At 38.3% G+C, this 27,500-nt stretch overlaps 2 protein-coding genes across 7 annotated transcripts in view; both read left to right on the forward strand.

Annotated features, from left to right (window-relative positions):
• The window catches only part of LOC118447121 (uncharacterized), an 18,397-nt gene extending 10,096 nt beyond the window's left edge, over positions 1-8,301 (forward strand). Inside the window, exons 4-5 of one of the 2 annotated variants that reach the window (XR_014982022.1) lie at positions 2,594-2,748; positions 5,324-5,464. Coding sequence is in view for 1 of the 2 variants with exons in the window: in XM_085656270.1 (XP_085512396.1) it covers positions 5,324-5,546 (223 nt within the window). In the remaining variant the exon portion in view is untranslated. Of the gene's footprint in view, positions 1-2,593; positions 2,749-5,323 lie in introns of both variants that reach the window. The other variant, XM_085656270.1, reaches the window with a different exon arrangement.
• Positions 8,302-8,725: 424 nt separating this feature from the next.
• Positions 8,726-27,500, forward strand: part of LOC118447122 (uncharacterized) — a 27,199-nt gene continuing 8,424 nt past the window's right edge. Inside the window, exons 1-3 of one of the 5 annotated variants that reach the window (XM_085656395.1) lie at positions 20,072-20,212; positions 21,232-21,285; positions 21,405-22,637. In XM_085656395.1, the coding sequence (XP_085512521.1) occupies positions 22,006-22,637 (632 nt within the window). In that variant the 5' untranslated portion in view covers positions 20,072-20,212; positions 21,232-21,285; positions 21,405-22,005. Of the gene's footprint in view, positions 9,830-10,495; positions 11,662-13,879; positions 14,046-20,070; positions 20,213-21,231; positions 21,286-21,375; positions 22,638-27,500 lie in introns of those variants that run through there. The other 4 variants (XM_035878640.2, XM_035878641.2, XM_085656396.1 and 1 more) reach the window with 4 other exon arrangements.

Genomic DNA, 27,500 nt, shown 5'->3' on the forward strand with positions numbered 1-27,500 from the left:
GTACGTTAAATATAAATCATTCTATTATCACGTGCACTTGATATATTGCATTGAAATTTTCTTAGTTAATGCTAATTAACATTCGTACATAAATACGTACAAGACAAGAGATACTTTTGTTCTAGCTTAACTCCGTCCTTGTATCGTATTCGAATGTTTTAAATACCGATCGTGCAAAAGGGAAGAAGATAGTTGCGGCGAAACAACTTGAATAGTTTCTCTGTCTTCCTTCTATCCGATAGCGTAGCTTGTTACTCTCTATATCTATCACTATTCCTATCTGTATCTCTATCTTTATCTTTAATTTTATCCAACTCGAAGAAAATAGTTTTTTTAGATTGTTTATCGAGAGTTTAGCATTGAGTTACCTTAGTTACCGAAAGGATATCGACTCGAGGTTGTCTCTACGCAGGTGTAAGTATATCGCGTTATGAACGCTCCTTAAAAGCGAATCGGTGTTAATGTATATATGTATATGTATGTATGTATGTATGTATGTGTGTGTGTGTGTGTGTGTGTGTGTGTGCGCGTGCGTGCGTGTGTGTGCGAGAGAGCACCGTTCTCGCGGGTGGATAGAAGGAATTGGTTCGAAAGCACGGCCGTCGTGCCTTCTCGCCTTCCCGGTCAATGGTCTCTCAGTGAACGACGAAGTCGACTGGCTCGTAAGCTCGAGTACCTACTACTACTCATACTACTACTACTACTACTACGACGCGACTACTACTGCTACTACTACTACTACTACACTACTCTACTGCTTCAACTCCCCGAGCAACTCCTTATTTCTCTTGGTACTTACTTACTCCGAATCCTACTACTCGGTGTTCGTTCGTTGATATACGATGTAAGCTCGAAAATGTACCTACATACGAGTTAAGTACATACATCGGATACATGAACGAGATATCTTCGTTATCTACATGCATACATATTTACAAGTATATATAGAGAGGACTATTCAGGTACATACGATGTATTACTTCCTACAAGATGATAGAACATGCAAAAAATAAAGAGGATCATTTCTTGGATTAGAAAAGAAAAGAAAAGTGAAAGAAAGAAAGATTGAAAAGATGATGAATCAAGGATGATTAATTTAGAAATCAATGATTTTCTATTTACAAAATTTAAAATGTAAAATTATCGTACAGATACAGAATGATCGAATTGGCATCCAACGGATGATCGTACTCCGTTGTTTAGAAATGAGAGATAGGAAGGCCTTGAACGATCGTAATACGGAGAAGGAAGGAATGGTCGATGAAGAAGGTCGATACACTCCTTTGCAAATGTATTTTTATCACGCCCACGAGTCGTTCATTGTTCTTACGATCGTCCATCGTCGTTACGGAATATCCTTTGCTGGTCTCATCGACGTTACATATACGTCTGTACTTGATTCCTCTTTCTCTCTCTCTCTCTCTCTCTCGCTCTCGCTCTCTCTCTCTCTCTCTCTCTCTCTCTCTCTCTCTCTCTCTCTCTCTCTCTCTCTCTCTCTCGTTTTCTACTCGATCGATAAAGTTATGAATTATGTTCGAGACGGCTGGAAGGATTTGTACACTGGCCGGCCTTGAGAAATAATGCGCAACAAAGAAAGGAAGAGAGAAAAGAAGGAAGGAAGGAAGGAAGAAAAGGCAAAAAGGAAAATGTCTACAAAATGAAAGAAGGAGAAGGTAGACTTTGTACGATGAGCAAGTCGTTATATCCTCCTCCTCGTTGAACTGAGATTTCTACCTTGGCAGAAGGAATCGAGTGTTCTAACGGATCGATCCCCGTATCCTATACTTTTAACCATCGACGATAAACGATTCTCAACGAACGAATCTATTCGTCCGTCGGCCATATCGAGTTTTCCAAAGCCAAGTTTCATCGCTTACATCGGATATTCCGAACGTTTTCCTTTTCTATTGAAAAAAAAAGGAACAAAAGAAAAATGAAAAAAAGAAAATAATTCTCTAAAATAATTCACTCGCATACAAAATCGATAAAATATTTCTAAGAGAGAACGAAAAGGAAGATGAATAAGAGAAGGGGAAACAAAAATAAAAGGAAAGGGAAGAGAGAGAGAGAGAGAGAGAGAGAGCGAAACGCTAGAATTTTCTTTAACGATACATTAGAATCCTCGCAATTTATCTTTATCAATTCGGATATATCTGATATTATATAATAACGGATATTCGAAACGTTTTTCTTTTTTTATTGAAAAGAAAACAGAGAAACAAACAAACGAAGAAAAAAAAAGTGAAAAAAGAAGATAATTCTCTAGAATAATTCGCTCGCATAGAAAAATCGATGAGATATTTCTACGAGAGGTGGCAAAAAGAAAGAAAAAGAAAAGGAAAAAGAGAAAAGGAAGAGAGAGAGAGAGAGAGAGAGAGAGGGAAAAAAGAGGGAAAGAAAGAAACACTAGAATTTTCTTTAACGTTACGTCATTAGGATCGTAGCAATTTATCTTTTTCAATACGATCGATTGAACTATTTTGATAATGTAAAAAGTTTCTTCGTAAAATGTTTTTTGATAACAGTTTACGCTTGCCTATCTATATCCATCCAACCGATCGAGCTCATTAGTAGTGGTATTGTAAAATTATAGGAGGGACACCGATAGCTACGAAAATACCGATACTCCTCCGTTCTAGCGAGGACGACGCTTTGCAGCGAGGAGGATCGATCGAGGTAGCGTTGCTCCGCACGTGCGCAGATCACGTTCTCTCGCATGCTGAGGCCACCACGTCACTCCTCGCCGAGGTGAGCCGAGAACGCACCCATTCCACGATCACACAGCCACCCACGCTCTTCCTACTACACGTGTATTCTCCATACATATAGATCGATCCGCTAAAAGAGTGCGTGTGAGTGTATGTGTCTGTGTGTGTGTATGTGTGTATGTATGTGTGTATGAGAGGGAGAGAGAAAGAGTCCCTTCTCGCCTGTTACTTCTCTCCCTTAACCCACCCCCATTGAAAGAAGTGAAACAAATCTCAGAGTACGAGGGTTGATATATGTATTTCGCAAGAAGGTTATACCCACGTGACCATTCAGCACACGTGCTTCATCCTAACGTACAAGTTCGCTATGCCAATTCGACATTTTTGCATCTCGAAATACTTGCACGGAGAATATCCGGCTAAATTACAACAGCTTGTCATTCCAGTTTACTACGGTCTATTATTCTATTTTTTTTTTCCCTTTATTTCTCGTTACTGTTACCGTCGTCGTAATCATTAGCATTACTATTATTTTTTATGTTATTGTTTTTATTATTATTATTATTATTATTAAATATTATTTTATTGAGAAATATATATATATACTTACATATATACGTACGTAATATATATATATATATATTATTACACAATAATATATATATGTGTGTGTGTGTGTGTGTATGTGTGTGTATTGCGAAATAATTGGACAAAATATTAGCGATTTTAGTGGATTGAAAATAGCTCAGAGAGGCCAGTAGGAGCACCCTTTCCATGGATATATATAGACATCGATCCACGAAGGTTTCGTAATATAGGCACCTTCGTCGTGCAAAAAGAGAGAAAGATAGGTAAGGAGAGAGAGAGAGAGAGGGGGGGGGGGAACTTCTAAAAGCATAAACGATACTCCGCGTCTCGAATGATATTTCTCTTTTCAACGATTACCAGATTCGTAACGCTAAGAATGAATTAGCTACGAACAGATAAGATCTCTTCTTTCTCTAATTTCTCAGTAGACGGATGGAATTTGTTATGTTACTCGAGCGTTTCTTGCTCTAGAACGACGTAATTCGCATTCATAGAGGTTGCCTTTATGCCTTTTCCAGAAAGAATAATAAGGCTTCTAATTGTAAGGAGTACATTGACACTGCAAATTCCGGTTCTTTTTTCCTTCCTTCATTTTTTCTTTTCTTTTATTTTCTTTCCTTTTCCTCTCTTTTCCCTTTTCCTTTATTTTTTTTTATTATTCGCTCAGGCCCCGCCCCCCCCCCCACCTCCATAACAGACTAGTCGTTGCTAGTTTTCTTCGACTATCTTCGATCGGAAATTCATATTTCATAAGAGTTTGTACCCTTTCTATCAAAGCTACGACGAGACGACGACCTACCACTATGAACGATTATGTGTCGTCTGAGAAACTCCGTTATCTATATTTCAAATCATGTCGGGTGAGTGCATATAGATTATTACGATGGGTGCGCACACTGTAAAACGATGGATGCGGTTCGACCTTCGATCCTCCCTTTCAAAGTCCTCTCCCATTGTGAACATAATTTTGTTATGGAAAAGAAAAGAAATAAGAAAAAAGAGAAAGTGTAAGTGTGTGTGTGTATATGTGTGTGAGTGAGTGAGTGAGTGAGTGAGAGAGAGAAAGAATGCATTAATATACCTACATAAATCATTTTCTCTTGATTGATTATAGTCCAACTTTCGCGTTATCGATCGACAAACTTTCCCTATTATTTTACTTTTTTCAAAGTAAGATTGTTAAAAGAAAAAAATGGAAAAAAGGAAAGAAGAAGAAGAAGAAGAAAGAACAAAAAATAATCGTTAACTTAACAAATATATTTATTCGACACGATTTGAGATATATGATATTGTATGAAAGTGAGCTAGATTTTGATAAGAATTTCGGACGTTCTCGAAATGACGACATTTTTAGATCACAAGTCAAATCTCTCTGCTAATATCACTACTATTATTATTACTATTACTACTACTAATACTACTACTACTACTACTACTACTACTACTACCACTACTGCGTTGAAAGATTTATAACGGGTATCCTAAGAATTAGTGTCACGTACGTTTCAGATCGTATACGGATGACCCGCATAGATAGCGGACGTCCCACAAACTATTGAATGCTAGGCCAGTGAAAAACTGCTTACAATTTCGCTCTCTCGCGTATTACCAACTGAAACTTGCATAAAAGTAATATTCAAACAAAGCAAAAAAGGAAAAGAAAAAAAAACTGTAGGTAGTTTTAATATATATATATATATACACTGTATATTATAAGTGCATATGCGCATATGACTTATCCTTTCAATGAATTCTCATATAGGCAGATAAAAAATTTAATGAGAGATACCAACGATTTAATGAAACGTTACTTTTCAATCTCGTCGAATTACAATGAGGTTAATAATTAAACGATACTCTTGTAATACATTCTAATAGTATCAAATATAAAGAGAAATATCGCGCAGCCTTGAGTTCAGTTATTGCTTGAAACGCCTACCGACGTACATACATACGTAGTAACATTCAACGTGAATGTCAACTACTCCGAGAACACATAACTTAACAATCCTGTTTTTCATTTGCAGTCAAAAGAGGCAACATCAGCAGCATCAGCAACAACATCAGCAACAACTTCAGTATCAGCATCAGCTTCCACATCAAAATTCGCATCAGCATCAGCATCAGAATCAGCAACAGCAGCAGCAGCAACAAAATCAACATCAGCATCAGCAACAGCAACATCAGCATCAGCAGCAACAACATCAGCATCAGCATGCCTCTTGGCATAGGACTACTTTAGCATCTTGACCGTTACGACCATAACCTTGACCAATAGTCGTCTTAACTAGTAGTCATTTCAATGCATGAGAGAGAGAGAGAGAGAGAGAGAGAGAGAGAGAGAGAGAGAGAGAGGAGAATAAAAGAAAAAACTTCTTTTCCTTGTTCCACTACAAGGAAAAATTTATTATTAGATTCTAATCCAAAGCGTTAGGGAACAGTAAGAGAGCATTGGCGTAAGATCGATTATACACTTATGTACGCAACTCCAAACGTGTTAAATCGATCATTTGATCATGATCTTTGACATTGTTAATCTCAGCAGTAAATTTTGTTCTATCCGTTGGGACGATAGTGCAATAATAAATCGCCGTGACGATATTCTAGATATTTCTTTGTTACCATTCGATTGTCCAATTTTATTCGATGTTACGTTAAGAGATAAATCGTTTTATAAGCGTATATTAAGAATCTTTTTATCGGGGATATATGCAATGGGTTATTGTTAAGTTCGAATTAACAATTTACATATCGTCCTTGTTACATTTGTTATAGATTTTTTTTTTTTTATTATATTTACGATGATCAACGGTCGTGTATCATTTAACGTGCAATAACTTCTCCTTCTCTTTGATTTTCTTCTTTGAAATCGTCACGGCGACGTTAAAGTGTATTTCGAGCTTTTATCAGCGTTTTTATTGTTAAATCTCGAGCATGACTTAACGATTACGATCGAGTCGAGTTTGCAGAATGATAGAAAAAAAGCAAAATTAATATTATATCTAATTAATATTATATCTAGTATTAATATTAGAAGAAAAAAAAATTGTTGCAGTATAACCATCGAACAGTATTGAGAATATTCGACAATAATTTCAATATATAATCGATACTCTTTTCTTGATTATATAATATAAAATATTATCATGGAATGGGATGTAAAATCAAAGTTAATCGTGTGCCTATCATCGTTTTTTAATTGATTGAAAAGTCTAACTTTGTCGATTATAAAATCGCTGTAAACTCGACTTTGATTAGTTTCGCGATCGGGAGAAAAAAAAGCGTAAGCTATAATTTTCTATGAAAATGATAAAGAGAGAATATCATATTTTATAACGAGTATGTATCTTATTTTTAACTATGTCATCTTGAAATAATATTTTGTAAACCTCTCTCCTTTAAAGATTCATCATCTATCTATATTTATGCAGTGAAAAAAAAAATAAGAAAAAGAAAAGAAGAAAGAAAAATACCGATTATGCTCATACGTTCATAACTTTAACGCTATGAGCTTACGTCATTGAATTATAAACGCTAATTACACGATTTGAATGATTGAGGAGCCAGAAACGCTTGATTTCTCTCATATATATATATACACACACACACACACACACACACACACACATGAGTAAAAGAAAGAAAAAAGAAGAAAAAAGAAAAAAAGGAAAAAAAACAGAAACGTCAAAAATATTGACTGTACGCGTCCTATGACGAAGCTAGGTGCTATTCGGTAGATTAAAAAAATAACAAAAAATAAATAATAATAATAATAATAATAACAATAATAATAATAATAATAAATATAATAATAATAATAATAATAATAATAATAATAATAAAAATAATAATAATAATAAACGAAAGGTAAAAAAATAAACAAAAACAAAATAAAAAGATAAGACAAAAGTGAAGAAGAAAATAGAGAAAATCACTTTGATTGAAACGTGTAGATAGTTTCATTTAGGTAGGTAAAATATTTTATACGATGTAGACACACAAGCAGCATCATGTACACACATGTACGTATCATATAGGTCAATGATATAAAAAAATGCACGGATACACGAATGCACACGACAAAAATCGTGATAGATTGAAAACATATTTCCGTATCCGTTATGTCCGATCGATAAAACGCGTACGTAATTATTATTACAATGTATACGCGTATAAATACAAAAAAGAAAAAGAAATAGATAAAACGTTGAATGTCCGATTCTGTGTCCATTAGCCTGCAGGTAACAGGTTGCCGTCGTATATGGCATGAATGAAATTAATGCATAAGCAGCGCGATATGTATCGTAGACTTATACAATCCTCAAATCACATACGTCGAATTCTGATATTTTCCATGTGATATTCCATATATAGAATGCAGGAATATTAACTGAACCTTTCAACCTTTGGTTTTTTTTTCTTTTCTTTTTTTTTTCTTCTTTCATTTCTTCTCTCTCCTCATCCTTCCCTTTTCATATATGTATATATATATATCTTTTTTCCTCTTTCATCTTTTCTTTCTTAATCTTCCAAACAACTTCCTTTTCCAAGTTTAATAGCGATTCATGTCATGGCTTCACGTTAACTGCAATTTTGGACAAAAACTAATAAGTATCATTAATATCCTTTTACTACCACGTTAAAAGCGTGGGATGTATAGATTTGTACTTGTTCGTTTAATTTATTGTTAGGTAGCTGAAACATAAATGTTCACGAATCACAACGATGTCGATGAGATTTGTGAATAGAAAAAAGAGAAAACTTTTAGATCAATCTTGACTGTTTAGCCTTTAGATTCTATTAGCAACGTAAGAATGATTAAAACATTATTTTGTTGATATATATATATATATTATACGATATTATTGATTATGAATTATGAATAATCTGTAAATATATGAGACCAATGCAGTTTCAGGCTTTTTACATGACCTTGATCGGATAGTACTCCGTGTGTCCTCACATTCCCGAAGGCGATCTAAACACCGACGAGGAACAGGTATTAGATAATAATATATCTCAATTTTATCAAAGTAAATTATTTTTATAAACAAAGCGACATAAAATTTCAATGAATAAATTTAAAGTAAGTATACATTCGACGGTTTAAATGCTACCTTACTCTTGAAAATTCTTTTATATACATATATATATATATATACATATAAAAAGATGAAATAAAATAAATTGAAATGACATGAAATGAAGTGAAATGAAGTGAAATGAAGTGAAATAAAGTGAAATAAAGTGAAATAATAAAAAGAAGCTAGTACGCCCGTATTCGAGCGTAATCGTATATTCAAAAAATGGCGCGTGCACAGCGCCATCTGGGAACGCGCTTGATTGGATGAGGAAAAAATCCGCGAAGTCGCACGACACATAAATCTGCTCCGCATTGCGTCAATGAAACATGAAGATTCGTTAACGAATGTGCCTTGAAATAAGTGGTTGAACGAAAGTGACGTTTAAAAAAGTTGGCGCGACTTGGAAATTGGAAGGCGTTTTCAATTAAAACCGAACTAACTAACGTAACCTTATAACATAGTAGGTTTATGCTTCTCGAGATGGCTAGGGGTCACTAGCCTCTCATACCGTACAGATCGCGGGTTCCTTTTTTTTCGGTCGGTAGGTACGCTGTCGTACTTATTTCTTTATTAGAAATCGTGCCGTGTGACATTGACTTTAACGTGTTCATCATCGTTACTTTATCATTATTATTTAGTACTTTCACGATTAATTGTCATAATACCAGTCTCAGCCGTGTACGTGATAATAACAATTGTCGTATCGACGAGTTGAAAAAAAATACGAGCTCTTCTCGGTTGACACCGAAGCGACATCGCGATTGACACGTCAAACGTTTTGAGAGACTTCGCCGTATGAAATATCGTTTAACCCTTTCCATGTAATCTACCTTTCCCTACCTCACCTCCCGCCCGCCCCACTTCCCATCCCCCACCTATCCCATTATCCTTTTCCTCCTCCTCCTCCTCATTTTCCTCCTCTTCCTCTTCTATCTCCTCGTTACTCCGTTCTCTTTGACACTCTCTATCTTCGTCTCATTCAGACGTTTCATTGTTGTCACATTGATTGAATTATCGTTTCCCTTCTTTCCACTCTCACACGCGCTAACTTTATATTTTCCTTTTTCTTCTTCTCGTGGGTAAGCATAATAAAGTGAGGTTATGTATCTACGACGGGCGCAGCAACGTCGTAGCGCGGTGATTTTCTTAACCGGCAAGAGAGAGAAATAAATGACGCAGATCTTTCATAAGTGTGTGCGAGGATGGTGAAAAATAAGACGATGGGACCGTTTGCGTAAATAAAACAGAGAGAGAGAGAGAGAGAGAGTGAGAGAGGGAGAAAAGAGAGAGAGAGAGAGAGAGAGTGTGTGTGTATGTGTATATTCCGATTGAAATAATTACGTGTCATTGATATCGGAGTACATCTAACCTTTTGATGAAGTCGATAAGTCGTTAAAGAAAGAGGCAATATGCTGTGGGATATGTGAAGGAGCCCTTGGAATCTTACATGTAAGTTCGTATAATGGAGACGTAATTACGTATGTAAAATATCAAGCCATCGTTTATTGAATATAATTGTTGCTTTTAAAACAATGATTAAGAAAAATTTCAAATACTTATTTACAATTTATCAATCATTCCATATAAGCTATGTTTATTAAAATAAAAGACAACGTTGATCATTGTAATATTGATATTTATCGTATAAGTATGTCTCAAGAAAAATATACTTTAGTATCGAAAAATTCTTATTAATTTTGTAAGAAAAGAAATTTTTTTGTTGTTTTCTTTTTTGTTTCTTTTTTCTTTTTTGTTTTCTTTTTTTGTTTTTTTGTTTTTTTGTTTTTTTCATTTTTTTTTCAATACGTTATTGCAAGTTATTGATATTTATAATAGCGAGCATACAAGGTAATTATTTTCTTCATTATTTATCTTTATTGTTTGTCTTACAACAGAATGAAAAGGCGTTATTTATGGCAACATATAATTCTAACCTTGTTTTTTACTCGCGCGATAAAGCAGATAAACAATCGAGCTGTATTATCGACAGGAGTGAAAATGAAATATTTTAATAAGAACGTTAACATTTATTAAATTTTATTTATTTTTTTTTTTTTCAATTATTATCAATGCGTAATAACATCCTAATTGATTAAAAATTATTTATTGTTACAGATTCAATATGATATGTATCTACCAGTGAGCAAAGTAGCTGCAGGCAGCTTATAGTTCCATAAAATGACCAAAGATGTCCTTACGATAATGATACCGTACATTTAGAATGTACAAGTTTGTTTATATTATATTCGTGGGATAAAATGTCTCAGGTAGAGAAAAGAATTTAAATTTATTTACATTAAAATGGCAGAAATTAGTACAGAGGATACCGAAAACATTAGGAAAATAATTGGCGTTGAGGAAGCTATAAATGAAAACGCTATGTGTTTAAAGAATAAAGAAACAAAGTCTAACGAAGAAGAGCCAGGACAAATTTCATCTTTAGAAGAAAATGATAATAATGACAAATCTTCAAATTCCACTGATGCATTCCCATCGCTTATAAAATGCAGCGAAGATAACACCTTGAAAAATACAAAAGATGATTCTTGCATACCATGTTCCGCCAATGACAATACGTTAAAGATTGACAATTCAACAAATAAATTTAGCAATGTAAAGGACGTTGAAGATATTGACCGAGAGAAAATACAAGAAAATAATTCTGAAAATGAAAATAGTAATGTTATAATAATATCTGAAGAAATTGAAAAATTGAATAAAGATGAAGAGACAGATTGTAAGGACGAAAATTACACGGATACGGAAGGATCGACCGATCGTTTGGAAATTGTAATGAGCGATGTGAATGACGAAAAGGTGCTTGAGAATGTAGAGATAAGGAAAGAGATTAATAAGGATAATTTTAACACCGACGACGAGCTTTCCTTGGAAGAAGAATCGCGAGAATTAAAAAAAGAATCGATCGAAAAGAAAACGTCCGTAAAGATCGACGAAGAATCAGAAGTTGGAATAGTTGGTCCACCGACCGCGGTTAGTGATCTTATAAACGAGGAGGAACTGCATGGAGAATCTACTTTATCGACGGAGAAAAAGGTTAAGGATCATGTTGCCGAATGGGTTCAAAAATCTGTCGCTACGGAAGCTTTAATTACCGGCGAAATCGAAGAAGAAGAAAATGAAATTCCAATTAATTGTCGACGAAGAAGAAGGAATCTCAGAGATAGGCGAAGTAGAAAGAGAGAAAATGAAGATCTTCCTTCGGTGTCCAGCAGAAAATCCCAAAGGATCGTTAGTAACATCATAAAACGAAGTATCAAATGGTAAGTAATTAAAAAAAAATCAATCTTAACGATACACGATATAATATATTTTCCAATTTTCCGAGATAAATGTAAGCGTATATAAGAAAAATCGTAAATTACGCGTTGCGTGTTAAGAAAAGAACGAAAAACAGAAAAAAAAAATTTTATATATATATATATAAACAAAAAAAAAAAAGAATCGGCTTTTCTCTTTTTCGTGCCGTCGATATTTGAGATTTAGCTTATCTACCGATAAAACTCGGATAACAGACAGTATTCAGTACCGTGCAATCGCGCAGTAACGGCCAAGAAACAGGAAGGGGAAGCGCAAAAATCAAGGGGAAGAAATATTGACCGTGAGACCAACGAACAAGCGTTTGTATCGATAACAGGATGATCGTTTCTTTTATGAATCTTCTTTATTCCTTTACCTGCTTAAAGAAGATTGAAGAAGCAAACTTATCGTTCTATTTTTAATATCTACAATTAAGCATTTTTTTGTATCCTTGAAAATAATGTCGATACTTCTAAGCAGTCTTTTGTTAGAGCTCAACTAAGCGTATATGAAATTTTGCTTGCTGCCTAATTCGTTGAGCAAGAATATTTTTTTTTTTTTTCTTTTTTTTTCTTTTTTTTTTTTTTTCCCCTCTCAAGTTAACAAATGTAATTTATTCGACCTGAATTTTCCTAATCAATTTATTATTCATTCGTTCCGAATCCGTTATATGGTTCTCTATATATTTCTTTTTCTTCTCATCGAGAGTCTGCGAATTATACCCGCATAAGAGCGGGGCGTAAATGCCGGACATTCTTTTTTTCTATGACGGTACTCCTCCTCGTCAGAGTTCCCCCACCATGTTGAACAATATTCTTCTCCTATGCGTCTGTGCTTGCTGGTTCTGATCTGCTGTTAGCGATGTATTCCTCTATTACATATACTCGTCGAAGCACACCGCCATGAAGGATGTGCTTCTGGAAAAGAAACACCCTCCTGTATATGGGGATTGCAAAAGAGAGGAAGGAACGATGGAATATAAGTATAGTCCAGTGGGTAAAGATGGGATGAGTAAAAAAAGAAAAAAGGAAAAAGTAAAAGAAGGAAGAGAGAGAGAGAGAGAGAGAGAGAGAGAAAGAAAAGGGGTAAATTTTCAAGCGTTCTAGCAACGACATAGACGCGTCAATAAATTCTGAAATGTTCGTGCGGTATGATTTAAAGCTTCGAATGATATATTCTGGGATCGATAAAAAGAGGGAAATGATATAGAGAGTTTGCGTCATGGAAAACATCAAAGACAGAGATATAACTATAACGTCTATTACAAAGTGAAATAGAATTTTGAATAGGTACAAAATACAAAGTACAAACGAATAAGGCAGATAAATTCTCGTGGAATTCTTAGACGTGCGTCACGCAAAGGCTATCCAGTTTCCATGGTCTCGGGCCAAGGCTGGTCTCACCCCGCAGCCTGATGAAAGTGGAGTGGCGGAGGGGCGTTAATCCCCGCGAACGGTACCATAGAAACGGTACCGGTGGGGTCGTTGCGTGCAGCCCGAGTGCGCTCGGAGACCAACCACTCTGCTTTTTGGTACCAACTACATATGTATATACCTCCTATATACGGGTGGAACACACGAACAAGAAGGACGGAGGAAGATAGCGATATAATCCAGACCCAAGGCCCCCACCAAGAAAAGGGGAAGACCTTCTTTGTCCCGTGGAGTCCCTCGGGCGAAGGTCCATGGCCAGATGTCGGCTGGCTGACGGTGCTTGCACGCACACAACACACGTTACCGCCGCCGCCCTTCTTCTTCTTCTTCTTCTTCTTCCTCTTCTCCTCCTCTTCCTCCTCATCGCACTCCTCCCTTCTTTCTTACCCACTGTGTACGTACGTGCACGAAGCTTTCTTTGTATTGAAGGCTCTTCTTCTCCGCTTTTCGAGCCCTTTTCGAGCTTCTTCCTTCTTTACGATACGATGGTACCGTGTTTATATCATCCAATGGTATATGTCCCGAGCCTATCAGCGTTTATATTTAATCATCGGCAAGTATAATAACGATATTTTTCTTTACTTTCTACAATTTACCATTTATCATTTTATTATTATTCTTTTTTATTTCTTTTTCTTTTTTTTTTTTTTTTTATTTCTTTATTTTTTCTTTTTGTTTCTTTTTTCTTTTTTCTTTTTTTTTCTTCTTTTTTTTTTTTTTTAATCTTCTCCATTTATACCGGATTTACATATAAGAACGATTCCCTGGAAGTTTGTAACCGTTTGCTACGGATGTGGTTCTCTTTGCAAGATACCTCGAAGGGACTGCGATATACGTATACACATTGGTCGACCTTCGAGCCTTCTTGATACCTGAAAAGATCGGACTCACGAGAGCAGTTTCTACAAGTTGGTGTGAGTAGAAAACGAGGTCGAATCACAAATTCGATGCGTCACCTTTCAGTTGTTTTTACGTTCGTTAAAGGTAGAATCTATTTTGGAATTACTTGCGAGTCTAGAAACTTGCAGGTTAAAATTTCTCATAATAGCTCTTCATTCTCTGTCTCACTTTTTTAGTCACATACATATGCTTCCTCTCTCTTTCTCTCTCTCTCTCTCTCTCTCTCTCTCTCTCGCTCTCTCTCTCTCTCTCTCTCTCTCTCTCTCTCTCTCCTTTCCTCCCTCCCTTAGAACTTGACTAAATTAAAAATTAATATCGTTTGCAAAACAAAAAAAAAGGATCTTTATTCCAAACCATAAATGAATATTTTAAGAATCTCTCAAATGTTATCTGCCGAATCATTAAACAAAAAATAAGAATAATAAGAAGTAGTTGCATCGAAAATTGGAGAAAGGAAGAGTAACCATCTTGCTTGGATGACCTCAATTCTGACTTGATTTGGCCGATCGAAGGTTAAGAACGAGTTATATAAAATCGTTGGGTCGACGATATTGTCGTTCGTGCAGAAGGCTTATTCATTCGCGTCGCAGAGAAGATCTCGTGATTCCTTCGAAAGAAGCATTGAATACCAGTTCTTAAATTTGATGGGAACTTATGTATAAGAAGGGTGCCGAGCTAAAAGGCAAGAACAGAAAAATCACTTTCAGAAAGTTCCTTTTAAATCCGAACAGTTTGAAGGGGAGATCAATCGTATACCCCTAGCTATCGGTATCTGTATATTCTCATTGTTTGCCATCATCATCATCATCATCATTGTCGTCGTCGTCATCGTCGTTGTCGTCGCCGTCGTCGTCGTCGTCGTCGTCGTCGTCGTCGTCGTCGTCGTCGTCGTCGTCGTCGTCGTCGTCGTCGTCGTCGTTGTCATTGCGGTGATCATCAAGAGGAGGCTCAGAGGACAAAGAGTCTCTCTTTAATGGCTGCCAAATCCATACATACATACGTAGATGCATACATACATGCATACATACATGCATACATACATATATACATACATTCCGAAGAAGCTGACGTTTCCTTTTAGGCTTTCATCTTCGGTATCCTGGTAACGCAAGTGTGACGTCATCACGTGATCCAGGTCTCAGCCGGTTACCATCCGTTACCATCGCGCGCACCACCACCACCACCTAGTACCGCCTCTCTCGAGCGTACCTTCTAACCCTCTATATGTATCTCCGCCACCCTCTCTGACGATCCCCTTTCGCAATTCCGCCGCCCTCCAACCGGACTCTGACCCCTCTTGCGCCATCACGTTCGTTGCTATAACGAGAGGAAGAAAGAGCAGGTTCCAAACGAGAAACGAGTCGATGAAATAACTATGAGACCAGAGAGAAAGTGGATGGATGGATGGACGGATGGATGGATCTACTCCCATCGGAAATATCCAACTGTGTATTATGAATCAAATGATAATGATTGTCGATGCGACAAAATTAATAACGTAATATCGATTAAATAACAAAAAGGAATATTGCATGTAATATCCTTCGAAATCGATCATTTTCATATAACAAGAGTGAATCAAATCTTGGGAACTTTCTTATGCAACAATTTTGTATAATACCAGAAAGTCTCCGATACCACGCGAAGTAGAAAGGTCCAAATCGAAATTAGAAATGCGACATGCGAAGACTAACATTGGATTCGTACGTATCGTTACTAAAATTAGATATCCCGAGGACGAATAACGCGTGTATTTAGTCTGGAATCGAGTTCAATCGAAAGGTAGAAAAGATTTACGGAATTAGAACCTAGTGCTTTTATATTTTATTTAACATTGAACAGTATATAGCTATATATAACTATATAAATGTACGTACATACGTATGTATGTATAAATACATATATATGTATGTGTATATATATATATATATATATATATATATATATATATATATATATATTCGATGTTAGCAGGTAAAAAGATTACTTTTTTTCTTTCTTTTTCTCACGTATTTGTTACATCTTCTCGTACTCGTTTCTCAAAGGACCACAAACTCGGAGAGAGTAAAGGAAAGAATCATTCTTTGGAGAACAATAGTCAAGAGACAGTGTTGAAGTATACGCGACTTGGCAGGTTTTGGCAGGCCGGCAGGCAGCGCAGGCAAAGAGAATATGGCTTGAACTTCGGTTCGGATGGCGGGTATTGATCCTAGCGAACCTAGCAGCGGGGTGGCCGGGACCCCACCTCAAGGATGAAGGGTGTCTCCCCTTCTCTCTGCCCTCTCTTTCTCTCTCTCTCTCTCTCTCTCTCTCTCTCTCTCTCTCTCTCTCTCTCTCTCTCTCTCTCTCTCTCTCTCTCTCTCGCTCTTTCACCCAGCCCGAGAGAAAGAAGGAGAGAGATGACGAGATGGAACAGGCCGAGAGGGAAACAGACAGAGAAAGAAAGAGCGAGTGAGAAAGGAAAAAGAGAGAGAGAGAGAGAGAGAGAGAGAGAGAAGGAGGGAGGTAGAAGAAGCACGTGAACAGGGTGGTTGTCCCTCAAGAGAGAAAGAGGAAGAGATAGAGAGGGTGAACCACCTAGCACTTCGTGTACCGCAGATACCATCCCTTGATTGCTGCAACAAACGCTCGAAATATCCAAAAAGCGACCCTCCGAGAAGAAACACTGGAGAAGGGTCCAGACGAGAAGCATGGCGAAAGTGTAATATTGAAGGAAAAAGTAAGAGAGAAGCAGGTAAGAGAGAGAGAGAGGAAGAGAGAGAAGCAGGTAAGGGAAAGAGAGAGGGAGAAAAAAGAACCAGGTAAAAGAGAGTTAGCGAACTCTATAGGAAATTCCCTCTTTTCGCTTTGTCCTCGACGTAGGTATTAGAATATTGGTACCCTTGGAGAACAATACTTAAGAATCATATCTCAATTCACTAAAGTACAATGCAAGCAATGGTATAATTGCTTAAGAAGATGAGATCCTACAAGAGAAAAACTTTTCCAATATTAGATATCTTTCGTTTGCATTAAAAATATTCATCTTTGGATGGAAAAGTTGTAGTACCATCGTAGTTTTTTCTTTCTTTTTCTATTCTTTTTTATTTCTTCTCTTTTTTTTTTTCTTTTTTTTTTTTTTATCGATCACCGATCGGTGTCAGAGTTTGCTTTGCGAGCATTGGAGCCGATAATCGAGAGCGTGACGTCATATGTTTTCTCGACACACCAACAGTTCAACATGACTCACCGACCGTGTAACTTCCTGCGTTGCCCTCGAATAGATAACGCTCGAAGGAACTTCTCGTGTAGTCGTATGAAGTACTTTTGCCAAAATCATAAGTAATTTCAGATATAGATAGATAGAGATTGAGAGATTGAGAAAGAGAGATGGAGAGAGAGGGGGGGGAAGAGAGAGAGAAAATTCTGACGTTTATATCAGTGTGATTCGAATTGAATTCGTAAAGGAAGAATGATTTTCCAAAAGTGAAAGGAAAGACTCGAATGAACGGAAGGGAGTTCGCAAAGGTGATGGTGAGCTTTCGACGAGTTGGGCTCATGTCGCAGCTGCGCATCCTCCGTCGTGTGTTCTCCAGGCAGTGGTCGGTCGGATGGTTGCGAATATACCGGCACCAAGTCGAAGAAAGAGAAAGAGAGAGAAAGAGAGAAGGAAAGAAAGAAAGACAGACAGACAAGACGGCGCTCGGCTTATTTCTCTACTATGCCAGCTGTGGGAGAAAACGGCCATACAGACCGCCTGCCACGACGACGACGACGACGACGACGACGAATATAGGAGAGGAAGAAGAGAAGGAGACGGATCGAGGGGAAATCGTAAGAGGGAGAGAGCGAGCGAACGAGAAAGAGAGGGAAGGATAGATAGAGACAGAGACAGTGCTTCGTCGTCGTCGACGACGGCTGGTGCCGAGAGACGGAGGGACGAGAGGCCACCGGAAATCGGTCTGTCCTTATTTGAGTGGCCGCGTGAACCACACCGAACGAGACCAGACTCGGTGCTGCTATTGATGCTTTTGATGCTGCTTTTACTGCTGCTGCTGCTGCTGCTACTGCTGCTAGCTGCTGCTGCTGCTGCTATAGCCGTTGCTGCTACAGCCGCTTCTTCACTCTTCATAATTTCTACTCTTCTTCGCCTCCTTGAGACCCACGCGAACGATAGATGAGGCTCGACCGAGCCTCCGGCACATACTACCTACGCGACAAAAACTCTCTCCTTTTCTCTTCTTTTTTCTCTTTTTCGTTCTTATTGAAGAGCCTCTAACAAGAGACGATCCTACCTTATTCCGAGACGAAAAAGTACAAACACGACGATGGCGCGATGCGTTCGTGCTCGCTTTCGTGATAAGAATATCTTTCATCCTACTCTCTGTCTCCCTCCCTCCCCTTCTCTCTTTCCTTCTATTTATCAGTTTATGTGACTCTTTGTGCGGACGATGCAATTTTCTTTGTCTCACTCTATCGTGCAATACCGCCACCATCAAGTCTCTCGTAAAACACATCACGTTGAAACAATTAAATACATCGAAATTTTTCCATTTTTCCATTAACGATCAATTATTCGAAAGTGTTACGAAATATCGATCGTGTCAATTAATTCTATTTAATAAATTTTAAAGCTTTTGAATAATCCGTTCGACAATAAGCACCGCTTTATATATGTACATATTTTCGTTCTATTAACGATCAATTATTCAGTCATTGCCATATGTAAGGCAATACGAATCGTTGGGCAACGCGATACCAGACCACTAATGCGTGGAAGAACGTTTATTATCTACTGCGCGTGCTTTCTTTATCAAACCAAAATGGCCGCCGTGGTGAACCAAGAGTCGTTCGGTTTCTACATACCTCGCTTCGTTTGTCCTTGACGATTCCCAGTACTCAACCGTTATCGAATACGTCGATCTAGATACTGTGTAATCTAGATTTTTATTTAATTAACGATACTTAAGTATTGCGTTTGAAATTCTTGGTATTATTACGATAGGCGACATTGTTATACGATATAATATTCTCGGTACCTGTGTAACCATTTTTACAACAAAAGACCGCAGAGTTTTATACCTGGAGAGTAAGAATTCTTTCTTTTATGACTCATGTACCTATTGTACTTTCTCTTCTTTAAAGGAACCTTAACCTTCGTATACATGAAGTAATTGAAACTATGGTAATTTATGACTTACTTAAATCCATAAACCATCCTTAGAAATAGTGGAAAATAAGAAAAGAGAAAGTAAGGGAGCATTACTGCTAATTCCTTCAACGGACGATCGACCTTGGCTTCCACGTTTCATTCCCCTTCTCTCTCCCTTCCTCCCTCCCTTCCTCCCCCTCTATCTCTGTCTCTTTCTCGTTCGAACATCGGCATCCCCTCGTAAAGATCCCCGATTCATACGGGTCCTAGATGGCATCTAATTATCTCGTCGATCGTTAAACGCCATCTCGTTGAGTGTGCGTGAAGCATGCATCGTGGGGTTAAACAAGGAACGAACGAGTGGACGAAAGCTTTGTGTTGAAAGATCGAGCCGAAGAACGAAAGAGAGAGAAAAAAAGAGAGAGAGAATGTTCGTCGTCGATACACGTTGCGTTGGGGTGGATGAAACGGAAGACGCGTAACTCGATGCTTTGTAGGAATAAAAGGAGAGGGAGAAGAAGAGGAAGAGAGAGAAAGATAGAAGTAGAGCGTGGAAGACAGGTCAACGTCGACGAAGACTACGACTACGACGACGACGACGACGACGACGCAAAAGAGGGCTGGCTGGCTGGTTGGCTGGCTGGCGAACCCCCGAAGGAGCGTAGTAACGCGCGTAGCGGTAGCGGTAGCGGTGACCTCCCTCTTTTTCCCCTGTCTCTCTTGTTTCGTCGTGGCAACCCCCGCGGCCCCTCCGGCGCGTCCCCGTCATCCCTGCCGCGACGGGCGTCGGAGCACGATCATTGGTTCGCTGGTTTCAACGCAGACACGAGGAGGCACACGCAGCTGCCACCGGCTGGCTCTCTCGTTCCACCGCCGGACCCGATCGGCCGGCCAGTAGTAAGTCCGGAGGAGTAGCACCGTGCGTACGGTGCGCCAGTTCGCGCGCGTTAATCAAAACGATATTATTGAGACGCCCGACTTTTTTTACCATTCTGTGTCTTTTTTATCAACCATTCGTCTTATTGCTTCTTCTTTTAACTTCGTTGTTCGGTATTTAAAATCATTTATATCTCTCTCTCTCTCTCCCTCATAATTTTTTTCCTTCTACATTTACATCCTCCCCTTCGTCGTCCATTCTCGTGTCATTCCGCCATCTCGACGATCCACGCAGACAGTTTCCTCCTATGTTCAACGTCAAAATCGTCAAAACATCAGCCAACAACGACAACGATAACGACGACGTCAACGACGTCGACGAGGACGACGACGAGGAGGAAGAGTACACGAAGCGACACCTTTCGACGACGGCGTGGACTCCGCTCTGTGGTCGCACGTGTCGCGTGAGAGACGCGTCGCGTGTGCGTGTTAGTATATACGTACGCAATATACGTCGTCGTCATCGTAGTATCGTCGTCGTCGTCGTCGTCGTCGTAGTAACGGACGATCAAGCTCGTTGCGCTGCTTTTGCTTCGTCTCATTTTCTTCTTTTTTTTTTTCTTCGTCTTTTTTACATTCTCTTTTTTTTCTCTCTTTCTTTCTTTTTTTCCCACCTTCTTTCAATTCGTTCAATTCCGAGTTTATTCGTTCGTAATCCTCCAACGTTTTTGAATTTTCGACAACGACAGATACAGAAAGAAGTGGAAGAAGGGATGGTAGAAAGGAAAGAGGGGAAGGGAGACCCGACACTCTCGTTTTCGGATACTCTGACCCCTCCCCCTTATCTCTGTCTTTCTCCTCTCCAGCAGCGTCATCCTCTTCGTTGAGGCGCGCGCGCGTTCTCTCTCTCTCCCTCTCTCCTCTCTGTCTCTCTCTCTCTCTTTCTCTCTCTATATATCTATCTTTCACACTCCGTATCTCCCTCGATCCGTCTCCTCCCTACCCTTCCTCCGACGTTCTCCTTCTCCGTTAGTCTCTAGCCGCAGTTCGCAGGGCGTCGCACACAGGGCGGTACCGAGAACCCTTTCGACCTGTCGTGGTCAACTAAAAACACTTCAGTTTCTCCTCCTTCCCTATGTCATTGTAATAGTGGTCGTCGTCGTTATCTTCACTTATTATTTTTGTTCATATAGTTTTAAATGCACTCGAGAAACAACGTTAAGGTCAACGAATCAGTATAGTCTGGTGTACGTGTAAAAATTGATTGCTCTTGATTTATTTATTTATTTATTTTTTTTCGTCTTTTTTTCTTCTGGTTTGAAACACGTGCTTCAAAGATCATGGTTTTTCCCTTGACATAATATAGACACACACACACACACACACGCGCGCGTATACTATCATACATACGTATACGCGTGTAAAGAGAAACCGAGGGAGAATCTCGCGCGAGAGACAGGGACGCTCCAGGGGAGCGGCAACGCGCTCTTACTTTCTCATCGGCAGCGTCTCGTTACGCCCACCCACCCACGTGTTCGTGTTTTGGACGCGCGTCACCGCCGACGCGACCGAACCGAGAGAAGCAAGCGTCGATCATAGAAAACGGACAAACAGTGTGTCACGATAATTAAAGTGTGTGAGAAATTGAAAAGAGAAGAAATTGGTGAGAAAAGGAAATTGAAGTGAAGAATATCAGCGAAAACTCGTCGTTCGTTCGTTACGATGCAAAGAGACAAGATAATGGATCGCGATTGATGAATGGGGAAAAAAAATCGGAGTTTTCATATTTTCATCCTTGTCTAATTCGTTCTTAGAAGAGTTTTATCGATCATATTCGAGATATATATACGTATATACGTATATATATATATATATATCTCGGTCTTTTGCTTCCGGTTTCTCGTCGAGTGCCTGTGATACAATATATCTCTCTTCTATATACTACGTTTGAAGATTAAGAGGTTAGGATGCCGCAGTGCGCCGTAGCTACGTGCCGCAACAGTCATCGGCGGACCCGTGGTCGTCGAATCCGTTACCATCGATTCCCTCAGATACCGGAAGTGCGTTCGCGATGGGTGCGCGCGTGCGGTCGCGTGCCGCTCGTGAACGGCGAGATACCGTTCAACATACAGACAGCTCGCATATGCTCCCTCCACTTTACAAACGAGTCCTACGAGAAGGACATGGAGCACCTTGTGCTTGGTCTTCCGGTGCGCAGTAGGCTGCGCCGTGGCGCCGTACCGACGATCGGCGTGCCGGTGAACGTGCAGCCGGTCACCAAGATGCTGGTCGAGGACGCAAAGCGCTCTCTCCTCAAGGTCGCGCACGCGAAAATGTTAACGGGACAACAGAAGGTAGCGGCTAGCGGCGTTGGCGATAACGGGGACGCTGACGCGACCGATGGTAATAAGCAACAACATCAGAGGCAGCAGCACCACGACCCAACAGATAAGAGACAGCATCATCAGCAACACCACAACCACCACCAGCAGCACCACCGTGCTACCAACAAGAACGGCACCAATCATCGAGCGAGCCAAGAACAGAAGATGGCGGGCATCGATGTGCTCTTAGCGCTCGGTCTGAAACCCGCACCACGGTGAGTCACCGCTTTACCGACGACACAACCACCTAAGCGATTTCTCTTTCTTTTTATTATTCCCTCTTTTCGAGACAACAATTAGATCCCCCGAGGACGAAGATCCCAAGACGATCCAATGGATCATCCGATCGGTCATTTCTTTTGCTTTTCTTTTTTTTTCTTTTCCTTTTTTTTCCCCTTTTCTATTTTTCTTTTTCTTCTCCATTATTCATTTTTCTTTCGCTCATCGATTCTAAGCCGATCTCGATCGGAACTTGTAGACTAAGACTATGTATCTATGTAACGTAACTATGTTTTCAATGTCTCTCGTATAAGACCCCGGAGAGTTCTGATTGGTCAAGATTATAAATGGTTATATCCATACGACAACAAAAGACATTCATGTGAAAACCATGTGCGAGTAATATTCTTTCCTCACATGACTATCAAAAGTATCCAAATGAAACGCGTGACAAGGGCGGCAAAAAAAAAAGAAACAACACCTCGATAATCCTTATAGCATATCCTGAAATGATCGAGCTTTTTTTTTTACTATACTAAGTATTATATAAAGTTCCTGTATTATGCACTTTCTATGTACATATATATTTCGCACGCGTATGTGCAAATAATCACGTGGGGCGTTACACTATTATACAAAACATGAGAGAATTAAATATTAAAAAGTTTTCACGCTCGATCGTATTAATATTTTCGCTTTCATTGAAAACAATCGAAGCGTTCCCAAGGAAATTGTTCATAAAAACAATTGAACAATTCTTTCGACTACTTTCATTTGTCATTTCCGAGGTTATATATATATATATATATATATATATATATATATATATATATATATATATCTATACATGCTACGTAAAATTTGTCGTAGTAAAAAATGTTTTCTTTCTTTCCCTTGTGTATTTACCGGAGAATGTCTCTTAATTGCTTTTCTCCCTATAAATAGTAAAACTTAGGTACAGTTATAGAAATTAGATACAGACTTGTAACTAATAAAATATATATTTACATAAAGTGTACATATATATATATATATATATATATAACATACGTAAATACAATAAACTTAACAATCTTATAAGTTTCGATAATAATATTTTCGTTGGTAAACACACAACAATCCATTGCGTATTGTAAGTATTCTTGAAAAAGGTGCTTTCTAAATTACTATACGTATAGAAAGAAAGAAGATAAAAGGAGACTACGAGAGATAAGTGAACATTGTTGATCCTTTTTCTAGTAAACGTAGTAGTAGGTATAGAAGAAGAGAAAAAAAAAGGAGAGAAGAAAGGGAAAAAGAATAAGAGGAAGGAGAAGAAGAAGAAGAAGAAGAAATAAGAAGATATAAGGTTTTATACTCGTTTCGTTATTTTCTCGTTTCTACGTGCCATAATTACGCGAAAACGAGTTTGACGTCAAATAACAGACAATCAACGGGTAAGATATTACGTAAGATTCGTTTCCGTTTTACAGGATCCTTGGTAAAAGGTTTGAAACGGGTGTTCTTACTGCGTCTCTTATGCAGATTGGTATTAAAATCGTTAAATATAAAATTACCACGCGTACATAATCGTTGTAAGAAAAATCCCGAGGTCATACGAAATATTTCTTTTTGTTTGTCCGAATAAAACATTTTCCAGACAAAGGAAACCTTCTCAAATTTCTTCTTCGACAGTTACAACAAGAATCTTATCTGTTTACTTTTTATACCTGATTAATAGACACAATGGTTATTTTTAATAGAATATATAATGCTTTGTAATATAACAATGGTAAGATCGAATAACTTTTTCGATATGAAAATTATAAATTTATCTTAGAAACTTTGTTTTAGAATTGATCAAAGAAGAAAGTACGTTTCTATTCCCAAAAAGTTTTGCTACGTTCCAAGAGAAGACGATCGTTCTTTATCGATATCGAGAATCGTTATCGCTTGGTTCACGTCCAAAAATAACCGTACTCTCTATATAGTAACGCTCCCTCGCACACGGAAGCTACAATCTTTTTCTTTCTTTCGTTTTTTCTTTTCTTCTCTTTTTCTTTTTTTTATTTTTTTTTTTTTTTTGAGGTTATGATCGAGTATGATCATCGTGAGTACGTATATATATATGTATAATGGAGATGCTGTTTTGAAAAGAATAAAATAATTTCTACTGATAATCGCGCGAAAGTAAAGAGATCATTTTCTCAGAAAATGACAATGAAATTATCGTAAGAAAATTGTATATTTCTAAATGGTACATTAGTTAAAACACACTGTTGCGTTTCTATAATCTCTTGGACACATAGTTGCAGTGGATCGATGCTTTTATAAATATACACTATGTCTCCCTCCTCTGCCTTCATATTCGTAGAATCTTTGGTTCCGATATGAAATTTTCACGTAATATGCCTAGCCAAAGATCTCCTATTTTTATAATCTTATTAATCTTGTCAAATATCATTATATTTTATCGGTGTGGACGATATATTATTTCCTCGTTAAAATCGAGTATAGAATAATTGATCAAATATATATACATAGTTGATCTCAAATATAATTGACAAGTTAAAGAAAATGATTTGTAGAGTCGTAAACGAACGAGGCGACCATCTTTGGCTCTCACAAGCAGCAACCAGGGTCGACTCCGTGACGGCGATTTGACCTACGTACGACCTCGGGCCGAGAATCGACCGTCCTCCTTTCGTCATTCCACCTCGTTATAAAACCGTCGTTTCATGTAGAACGCGCGACGTTGCATCGCCTCGATAAGGCTACTCTCTCGCAGGACCCCAAACCAATTTCTCTCGGGTATCTTTTCGACCTACCAAACGTCCTTGAATTTCCAGTCTCTATCTTAAGAAAGTCATGTTAGAGATTGTTGTTTTCTCTTAGGGAAACTCTTGGATTAGTAATGTCCTTTTTGACTTCCTTTTATACGTTTCTCTCTCTCTCTCTCTCTCTCTCCCCCTCTCTTTTTTTTTTCTTTCCTTTTTTTACAATCTTCGTTTTATTTCTTTCACGCTCTCGTTACATTCGAACTAAAAATGTTTCCTTCTGATTTAACGGCTAATGAAATATTTACGATCGTTTTGAATCCTTCGAAAAGCTCACGTCATCTCCATTGAAAAATATTGGAATATTTTCTATTATCTAAATGTTACAATCACGAGTCATGCGCATTTACCTGACGTTTAAAATATTTCCTTTATATTCATTAGAGAATTCTAAAACTGGAACAGAAAACATTTATTATAACCGATTGGAATATCGTATGCGTAGAACAAAGAGAGAAAGAGAGAGAGAGAAAGAGAAAGAATATAACCGATCGGTACTCTTCGTGCATCCTCGTGCAACGTGTCGCGTTCGTACTTCAAACTACGAAGTAATCTGGTCTGACCTTCTGAGCGGTTCACCAGCGTTCCAAGACGGCCTTGGCGATCAGAAACGTCACGGAAAATTACGGTGTATATTTTCCAACGTTCGGATAACCTCCTTTTTACCTTCAGCGCGATCGAAACACCTAAAAGCAGAATGCCATATCGAGATTCGATGCTGTGTTCATCATTATTGCGAAGATCGTTCGGTCTTAGAAGAGAAAGCGGATTATTATATAAGACGACGGTCTTTTTATGCGAATTTTGTTTATTTAAATATTTTTCTTCTCTCTCTCTCTCTCCTCCCCTCCCCCTGCCCCCTCCCCTTCCCACCACAAATGCCTAATACGTTTTTTACGACCATCTTCCTCTCTTTCTTCTTTTTCTTCTTTGCGTTCGATACGATGCTTGCCGAGGTCGATTGACTTTATCGAAACAAAAATAAGATTTCATAGCGTTATCGACTATTGTTTGGTTGTTCTGAGAACTTTGGACTTCTCTCTAGGTCTAACTTAACCTAATTCAAACTGAAAACGATGTATAACGATCTTTTCAAGAATTTGCTCGAATTTTGACCTTTACGATTAGAGACAATGTGTAAGAATGATACGTTTTCAGGCAAATACAAGTCCTTCCCCTTTTTTGCGTTAAATCCTAAATCGCAAGATCCAAGTTATTTTATCTCCTTTCGTATATTTCATTCCGTTGATAATTCTCAATGGTCTATCTTCTTCAGGAAGAATGTTTCCATAACTAATTCCATGTTATCTACCGTCGATAAAATACAAAGGTTAAGTTTCAGCGTTAAGATATGTTGTTCAGATATTAATAATTTAGAAGATTTTCGAATGAACAGCCATATGGTAAGGATACGATTGCGGAACGCATCGGTTATCGCTGACTACGTAGTAGAGTCATAAACGACCGCCATGAGAAAAGAGAATTCGAGGTCGCGAGATAGACCAAGATAAATATTTTGCCGCATCGACAAAAAGTGTTCGTGTAAAGCGAAGGAATTATTTTCGTATCGTCGAAATAATACCCCCGTTGGTGTGTCGCCAAGGCCAACACACACAGTTCTTGCATGGTATCAGTAAAGTTTTTCTTTCCTTGGTACTGCCAACACACAGCATTTGAATAGCTATCTCTACGAGAAAACCAAGGTCGTACGTAATATATCTGTATGCTGATTAATAGAACTACGCGTTCAACGACAAAAGCCTATTTTCTTTTGTCTTTGTTTCGATCGAACTAAAGCTACGATTAGCGACACGCATTTTACATGAAAATCTATGAGAAGTTGAGTTGTAAAAAAAAAACAAAATAAAGATGGCGATCTCATTTTACTAGGGTTCTAATCTCTACCACATATACATATGCATGTTGTGTATAGTTTAGATTAACTTGGAAAGGTAGTAGGATAACTCGCGCACATTCGTACGGTTCATCGGCTCTCTCGGCTCGAGTCTTCGTCCTTGATGCTCAGGGACGCCACGAACGGGC

The sequence above is a fragment of the Vespa mandarinia genome, chromosome 4 (assembly GCF_050613455.1).
Source record: "Vespa mandarinia isolate Hongniang chromosome 4, ASM5061345v1, whole genome shotgun sequence".
Lineage (NCBI taxonomy): Eukaryota > Metazoa > Arthropoda > Insecta > Hymenoptera > Vespidae > Vespa > Vespa mandarinia.